Source organism: Onthophagus taurus, chromosome 1 (assembly GCF_036711975.1).
Source record: "Onthophagus taurus isolate NC chromosome 1, IU_Otau_3.0, whole genome shotgun sequence".
In the NCBI taxonomy this organism is placed as follows: Eukaryota; Metazoa; Arthropoda; class Insecta; order Coleoptera; family Scarabaeidae; genus Onthophagus; species Onthophagus taurus.
In genome coordinates this window covers 20,890,425-20,899,932 of record NC_091966.1, presented here as the reverse complement: position 1 = coordinate 20,899,932, position 9,508 = coordinate 20,890,425, and the positions used below count along the sequence as shown (strand labels likewise).

The 9,508-nt window shown below is 34.8% G+C and overlaps 1 protein-coding gene across 1 annotated transcript; it reads right to left on the bottom strand.

Moving 5' to 3' along the window:
- Positions 1–8,189: 8,189 nt before the first annotated feature.
- On the bottom strand, positions 8,190–9,508 carry LOC139431863 (SCAN domain-containing protein 3-like). Its single transcript, XM_071200090.1, has 3 exons — positions 8,749–9,508; positions 8,313–8,499; positions 8,190–8,250 (listed from the first exon to the last, which is right to left on the bottom strand). Exons 1-3 carry the CDS (start codon positions 9,506–9,508, stop codon positions 8,190–8,192), a joined length of 1,008 nt encoding a protein of 335 aa, XP_071056191.1.

The following is a 9,508-nucleotide window of genomic DNA, read 5'->3' as shown; positions in this document are numbered from 1 at the left end:
GAAATAAAAGAAATAGATTTACCATCAAAAAAATTTCAATTGATCCAGCTGGTTCAACGTAGGTAAAAATAAAAATAGTTTAAACTAAAAAAAAATCTGGGTAACCGACTGACAAATCAAAAAAAAACTTACAAAATAATAAAGGAGTACTTAAATTACAAATGTTAAACTTCTTTTTTTAACAATAAACAAAATACCTTAATTTCTTTTTTTTTTAAACAGTAATAATCAAAATATCTTTTTTTTTAATACAGCTACAATTAGTTAATTATTTATCTAAACTTTTACGTATTCTTTCTTTTTTTTAAAGAATGGTTCGGTTGTAACAAAAAGGAACAAGGATAAGATTCGATGGTTTACCTTCTCTTTCTTTCTTTCTTTTTTTTTTCTTTAAGTTTTTCTGACCTAACTCACGTCTTCCCACGACGTTATGGCGACTCAATCGGATGGCTAACCACGTGTTCGACGTAATTTCAGCAAAAAATGACCCAGTGACTCGAAAATGGATTGCGATGACCAGAATCGTGTCGATGAGATCGGTAAAGACACCGTCAATGCAATGGACGCAAATGAGTAAACAATGTAAGGCTAAACACATACTGATGCGACTAGCAAAGCGGCGAGCAGAGCGGTGAGGAAAGCGGCGAAAACAAACTATACATATCCAAATGAGTAGAACATAGTGGTGCGGCGCGGCGCCAAGTAGCAGTGTGGTCATAAGAGAGGATAGCGGCGCGTTCAAGCAAGTTTGTTTTCTCCGCTCTCCTCTTTGATACAAAATGGATGTTGAAACTTTAATACATGAAAAGTTACATGAAAACGTTACATGAAAAGTTACAAAAATAAAATAAAATGGTTGAGAAATTGCAAGAGGTAACCACTTTTTATGAGTTCGCGAAAACCAGAAATAAAATGTATAAATGCGCATGTGTTGAAAATAAAATAAAATTACATAGAGGGTGTTCAGATGAAACAAATCCCTTCTGCGGGTATAATTGTCTGCGAGGCAACAACTCTAAAATCTGTTTTTAAAAAATGTATGTAATGTATATAATCTGTATTTTGTAGTTAATATTTCCAGGCGTTGAATAGTAAGGTAAGGGAAGGGGATAATAAAATTTGGATTTTTAAATTAATAGAAAAATATAGGATAGGGAATACAAGGATAGGGTGTAGACAGGAGTTGGGTGTTGCCGCAGGGACCCCAAAATCTGCGAACAGTGTGTGCGGCTAAGTACACTGATCCTCGGTATTTTGGGGAAATGGGTAATTGAGGCATTTGTATAAGGGTGGCTTTAAGGGGAGGACCTGGTCATTAAGGCACTCAAGTCTTGTATTAGTTTTTATGAATTTGTCTATTTCATAGCTCTCTAAAAGCTCAAGTTTGTGGCCTTTATTTTGTTTATGTATCAGTGTTACATTTTCTTTAATATCAAAAGTGTGGTTGTGCAGAGATAGGTGTTTACCAAAATTAGAGTTGGGTTTTATTAAATGTTCTCTAATTCTTGTTTTTAGGGCTCTCCCTGTTTCGCCAATATATGTGGCTCCGCAAATATTACATTCTAAACTGTAAACACCGTTAAGTTCCAACAAGTCTAGCTTATCTTTTGCATTATGCAAAAGTTTTTGTAAGGTGTGATTGTTTTTGTAAGATATGCTGATTCCATATTTATTGAAAATGTTTCTGATATTGTGAGCTATTTTGCCGGGATAAGTAATTGATCTGTATGTATCAAAGTTTTGAGTTATAGGTTGAAGACCTGTAGAGTTGTTAAGGTTTTGTTTAAAAATGAATTTATTAATTATTTTATCAATTTTGGATAATTGAAAACCATTGTTAATACCTATACTCTTAATGAGTTGTTTATGTTTTTCAATTTCTATAGTAAATTTATGATTTTTATGGAGGTTATTAATGTATTTATGGAAATCATCTATCAAATTGAATCCGTCATCATCCCAAATTATCAAAATATCATCAACATATCTGAGCCACAGGACTATATTATTATTGTTAATGTTATCTTTGTGTAAAATTTTGTTTTCTATATTATTAAGGAATATGTCGGAGAGTAGACCGCTCAAGGGGGATCCCATTGGAAGACCCTCATTGTATTGGTAAAATTTATCATTGAGTAATGGCGTAGTTGTTCATACAAATGATGAAATTCGCCATGTATATGTCTAGTTTTATTTATTTCATGTACATTACAACTTCTCTTCCTTTTATATTTTAATAAATACCAAATTTTCACGGAAGAATTTTCTAATAGTAATAAATCTATACCTCCTTATTAGACGCGCCACTATGTGAATGCAACTCTTTTATTACCGCGATTCTCGGTCGCCGCTGTCTTCACCGCTCTCCTCGCCGCTTTGCTTGTCGCTCCAGTATGTGTTTAGCCTTAACGAAGTAAGCGACGTCGACGATTCAACGACGACAACGGTAAAGAGCCTGTAAAAAAATATGATTTCCAACGTTACTCTTCCTCTAAATAGAGCCTAACAAAGAAACAAAAGAATCAAACCATAATTACCTTCCGATATCAATCGGCTCCAAGAAAGAACGCCACGCACCCCTGAAAATCCGGAAACATACGACTCGAGAAAACTTTTGTTGGGTATCAATAAAATATATGTTTAGTTTTATATTCTATGGTTGTAGCGGTGGCACTGCGAACTAAAAAAATAATACGATAGAGAGAGTGTGAGCGTCGTACAGTCCGTATCGTTTAGTGTTGTCCGATATAATTTAAGTTAAGGTTGTTCTATTTAAAACGTCAATAAAACCATTCAATAATCTCAAAAGGCCATATTTCCATATATAATAACAACTTTAAAAAGAAGTTTCTCCGAAAAATATGGTATGAGATTCAAATCCGGCTAAGCCGCGAAGAAGATTTTCAATCCAATTCCAAAAATTAACAATTCTTCAAACACTGCCAAACCACGCGGGTCGTACGAACTTTTACAAAATGTAACGATGTGTAACTTACAACGTCTTGATAACAAAAGAGGAAGAGCCAACGTGAACAACGCTCAAAAGTGGTTAGCCCCACCCCTAACAACAATAAAATAAATTACAGGAATCGATACGATCTGTAAACGACAATAAATGATAATAGATGACGCCAATTATCTTAAAATGAAATATAAACCGTTACACAGCTAATACTTTATCTGCTTTATGTCGATTGTGTAAATCTGTGTATTGTGCATATACTAAATCATGACGTTTTCATGCTCTATCAAGGTCATTAATATCAGGATCTCCGCGTGTTAGTAGTTTCATGAGATTTGTCCCAGGTCCACAAAACTGATAACTGGGTAAATGCAGCTCTCCACCTGTTCGAGTCACTAACATGACTGATATAGAAACATACACAATCACAGTTTTATATAGTAATGAAACCCATTACGATATCTACCATTGTTCATATCGTCCTCCTTACTGATTACAAAAAATCCGAATCTATCTTTCCAACACATTGAACACATTTTCTTAAAGACATTGAATTTCATATCGTTTGTTACATGATCATTATAAATATGTTTTAAATTTGGAGCATCTTGTTTGAAAAGTATTAAAATGTTTGCATTATCACGTATTACATCGGAGCCTACGATATTCCAGGCCGTACTGTGATGGGGTATAAACTACGATGACAAAGACGGACTATAGCAGTGTAGCCGTTTTAAGAAGACATTCATCGTTCTACGTGGATAGAAAAAATATTTGTTTTTATGTGGCATTAAATTTTCTTACTTTCTTACTATTTTCTGCAAAATTATTATTATTTATGATTTTTGTATAATTATTTAAAAATATATTGCACAAAACCGATGTAAAAAAATTACAAAGAAATGCTAAATAGAACAAAGGAAAACCCAACCACAAAATAGACGACAACGAATATAAGCTTAACTCTGAGAAAATATTAATTAAAAACACAATCTTCTTTATAAAAAGAGGAAAATCTGATGAAAAACAAAAATGAAAAATTAAATAAGACGTAGAAAACCTACAGAAAAAACCCTGAAAATATCTAACGTTTAAAACTGTGAGGACGCTCCGACTACCTATCAGCTCGACAGTTAAAACACGACTGAGCGGTACCCCGAGATGAAGAATCGTACCCTGAGATTCGAGTCTCCCCACCATTACAGTATGGCCTGGAATATCGTAGGCTCCGATTACATGCATTGGAATACCTGTGTAACTCTGGCATAAATAAAAACTCTCTATTGCCTTATGTCGTCCCAAAGAAAAATAATCACGAATAATTGACTGTTTATCGCATGCTACATCATCAAATATAAAAACTGAATCTTCATTCGCTTTGGAAGGAAGCATTATGTCATCACTACTGGTATACTCATAATATCCTAAACCTTTTATAGGCTGCAGCAATTTTCTCAAATATTCATATTTGGCTTGATACAATGACTTTGAATACACAATAATAAGAATGTTATTGAAAGTCTTTTACCTAATATGATGATTACTATTAATAAAATAGTATGGAAAGTCCCTCATGTTAATTAGACATGGGATTTAGATCATTTGATTTACATGAATACACATCATTACCAAAAAGTAGACAACACACATGGACAATTAAAACATCTACTCAATTAGAAAAGCCCAGATACTTTATATTTGGGTTTCAAATCAATAGAAAAGATAATACGTTACGTTCTGCATCACAATTTGACCACTGTAATTTAACAGATATGAAAGTGTTTTTAAATAGTAAGAAATATCCCTATGAAGCTTTAAATTTTAAGACAGGTTAAGTTGCAGTTTCATGTGAAATGTATTGTAATTTCGCAAAGACGTATTACGGTCGAGAACTTGCAGAACCAATTTTTAACAGAGATACATTTATAGCAAATACACCGATTATTGTAATTAATTGTTCACGGCAAAATGATATTTTAAATGTTGGAACCGTTGATATTCGCAATGAATTTGAAACGAGTGAAGAGATACCTAATGCTACTTCCCTCTACTGTTTAATCTTACATGAATTATCGTGTTTTCAAATATGTTCCTTTAACTGGTATGATTAATCAAATATAGATCAGTTTGTAAATAACTCTATCTCAACAACATAACGTATTAGTAAATCAGATGTACTGGATCCAATAAAATTACATTATACATGTACATTATACATTTACACCTAAAGCCGAGCATTCCAGCGATTAAACGTTGAAGATCAGAGGTCAGTAAGATATTTAGAACGCAACCATCACAGGTTGATATATAACGATGGGTGGATAAATCAATCAGAAGTTCTAAATGTAATTGATGGTTTAATTTCCTAATACGATCAAATATTTGTTAAGGGAAATCAAAAGAAGCAGTTTTTCGAAACACTTAACCATAATAATAATTCAATAATAACAGATATTGCGTTAGAATTTGCGGAAGAGGATGAAACTAAATTAAATTCAACCTCCAATCAATGTTGGTTCCACGTCGGCTGTTCTCCAGCGGTATGTTCACAGAACAATGTTGTAATTTAAAAAAAATTTTATGTAAACAAAATAAAGTTACTTGTATTTAAGTTGCCTGAATTATTATTAGAAATATTCCTATTGTATTATTAAATTTATGTTTTAATTAATAAATTAATATTTATTTTTGTTTTTTTATTTTTTGTTAAAAATATGTATTTTAATACTATCAAAATAATTGTATTTCTATTATCTTTTACCACCACCACCAGATGGCGTCACATGAATTTTAAATTTACGCGCGCTATCTATCGCCTATCAGGCAACACCCTCTCACCTAGTGCGCGTCATTTGTCGCTCAATGCTTTATGTCCGCATGTATCGACGATGACGTCATCGTGATAAGGCTCGTCGATTTAGATAGCCTCATTCAAATTTCCCGCCAAAAAGAGGGTTCTTGGAGAATGCTGCGCTCTGATTGGTTGAATTTAAAATGTGGGCGTGGCCAGAACCTCAAAAGGAAGTGGGGATAAAATGTGATTTCCGACCCCCTATGTTAAATCTTATGGGATTTTGGTCCAGAACGCCCATAGCTATTTATCGCTCAACAGATGTGCATTCCGCTGTCCACCGCTAGGTGACGCCATAAGAGCTAGCAATTTACGTGCGCCATCTACCGCCCATCAGGTAACACCCCCCCCCCCCCAATTTATCGTTCAACAGTTCCACGCTAGGTGGAACGATGAATAGAGTTAGTCTATTCATCGTTCCACCGCTAGGTGGCAGTCGCGCGCCCTCTATCCACCACCGAAACAGGTAACCATCGAGTTCCACCGCCAGGTGGCGTTTTTCCTTTCCGTGCACAGAAATGTCTTGGGTTTTGTTCCACTACCAGCCACTAGGTGGCGCAATAAAAAGTCACCACATCAGAACATTACTACATAGAATCTTTTCCAATACCAACCAATCCAGATTTAGGTTGGCACCGCTCCCTAATAACTCACTTATAACATTGCAGCGTGACGTCACAGGGGGAGCATGTGGACCAACTTCCGGTCGACATCTAGTAACTTTTCCAATACCAACCTAAATTTAGTTACTTTTCTACCCATATTTAGGTTGTGTTACGCCTTAAAAAAAAGGAGGAAAACCAAAACGCACCCGAAATGAAAATTATGATAATTTTTGAAATTGTTACCCGATCGACACACAACCCGCAAAACAATTTACGTTATCATTAAGCCTAACCAGTTTGTTGCGAACTCCCCGGCAAACTCGTTTGGAGAAGGGAAGGTTCGATTTATTTAAGGCGCCACACAATCCGTTAATTCGCAACGGGCACTGATTGTGAAGTGATGTTGGAAACAAGAGGTTCATACAAAAACGAAAATTTAACAACACAAAGATATAGAAAGAAAATAAAGAAACTCAATAGATGCAGGTAAGCAAAATGATATATACAGCGTGTCCCGTATCTTCCGCATCAGAGCATTATACGGTTGTAGAATACATTATTCTGAAGCGATCTTTCTAATAAATTTTTTTCGAAATGTTTATAATAACCGCACGGGAACTGTTTAACAACGACCAATAACGGACGACTTTGATTCACCGAAAAAGTTTATTTCTCTTTCCGTGACGAATCTATTGGTGACTACACATGAGAAACGAGTTATCATCGGCGTAGCGGACCGGCCGAAGGAGGCACCGACTACCTGAGGCTGATTTGCGATCTGCTGATTGGACGAAAAACAGTTCGTTTAAACAGTTCGTTTAAACAGTTCCCGTGCGGTTATTATAAACATTTCGAAAAAATTTTATTAGAAAGATCGCTTCAGAATAATGTACGTACAATCGTTTAATGCTCTGATGCGGAAGATACGGGACGCGCTGTATATGTTGGAGGCAGATGACGAATTCGGCCCGTGGCCGATTTATTTAGACATATCGGCATATGTCTAAAGCTGTTAGGTCACATGACGAAAAAATGATACAATCGGGATCTGACCATATCAGTTTGAACACGTCCCGATATGTACATTTGCACAATGCGCCGATCCGATCGGAACTACACATAACCTCTTTTGGGATGTTTATGAGGGACGTCACTTACGTGCAGTGTGTTTATAGTACGTTTTACTGTTTTTAGCAGTTAAACATATCCCGAAATGTTAATTGTTGTTTTGGTCATATGAGAAACAAATGCAATGTAGGAACTAACATAATATTTATTTTATTACTTATTGCGACATGAAGTACTTGAATGACATTTACTGTTACATTTCAAGTTTTTTAATAAGCATTTGCACTTTTTATTACTGCACTGTTTACGACAGTTGCGTCTTACAAACCCCTGGGAAGAATTTGATTCTTTTGTCGCCACCGTTCGGAAACTGAGTTTATTTTCGATGGGTACATCTGAAGATGTCAATGAGTTCGTTTGAGAAGGCTGAAAAGAAAAACCTTATTACCGTTTAAATATATAAAATATTAGTTAAGTACATACCTGGAACTCATTCCTTGCATATAGTTTTTCCAAGACGCCAGTGGATTTTTTGTACCAAGTTGGTATAAATCATCTTTCTCGGGCAATACAACAGCCAAAATGTTACGAGGAGCTAAGCGTCCTCTGTCGACATCAGGAATCTTAACTAAAACGTTCTGCCCAATTTCAATTTTTGGGAATTGGGAACAACTTTGCTGTAACATTTCTGTTGCTTGCTTTTTTAAATATGCAATACTATGAGATCGTTGTGATTTATTGATTTTAATCGGATCTCGTTGTTCCTAAAATGAAACATATAATAATAACAATAAGCAATGTAAATTCTCTGCGTTTTTTAGGTTACCTCAACAATTCTTCCTCAACATCATCATTTTTGGAATAATTTATGGGAAAGCTTTCTTGTACATCTTTTTCATTTCCTCCATCACTGTTTTGAAATTTTGAATCTGATTTTTCAGGTACTACCTGTTCTATGTTTCTACCAACACTGCTTTCTAATCTATAAATGTCGTCCTCATCGTGTAACTTCTCTACAATTTCAAGCCGATGATTTGAATCTTTAAGCCATTAACAAGTGGGATGCCAAACATAGCCTCGTATGGAGTACGTTGGATGCCTCGGTGAAATGATCTATTCTTTTTTAATTGCACAAATCTTAGACCCTCTGCCCACTTAGTTGTCTCATTTTCCCGCATCCAAGCTGCAACCAATTAAAATGTCTCTTACATCTCGGTTCGCTCTCTCGATGGACCCTTGGCTTTGAGAATGACGTGGTTTACCATGAATTATTTTCGCTTGAAACATATCTGCAAGGCTAGTAATTACTTGATTCACAAATTCTCTGCGATTGTCACTATGAAGTAAGCAAGGTGGCCCGACTATGCAAAAAATATCCATCAAGTTATATGCTACTTCTTCTGCCTTTTTAGTTTTTAGAAGTTTTAAAAACACAAATTTTGTGAGGCGTCTTGGTAATTCATGATAAGGGCCATCCGGTTCTGTTTGCATATCAATAAGATCAATTTGTTCCCTTTTATTAAATCCTGTACAAATTATTGGTTTTACTACTAATCCTTTCTTCTTCGATTTTTTCTTTAATTGACACATAGCACATAATTTCAAATACTCTTCAGTGACACTTCTGGGAATATTACAATATTTCTTAGCAATTTCTTTTTCGATTCCTAATCTTCTTTTATGGCCAGTATCTTTATGAACTTTTTCTAAAATGCCGTGTACCTCCGTAACATCGCAATAATACCTAATAGAAACCACATCATCATTCTTTCGTTTTGCAATAATTTTCTCTTTATCACCAATTCTTAGAATTTCAAATCTAATCAAACGCCTATAATCTTGACAACTTAGTTTTTCCTTCGTCTCTTTCTTTGAAATGCTGTTCTTTACTTGATTTAAAATACTTAAATAATGCTCAACAGTTAGTACGGTGGTAAAATTATTAGCGTCACTATTTTCAATTAATTTAAAAAGCTTAGTTTCAAAAATTTGTTTTTCAACTAAATATTTTTCACTTTCCAT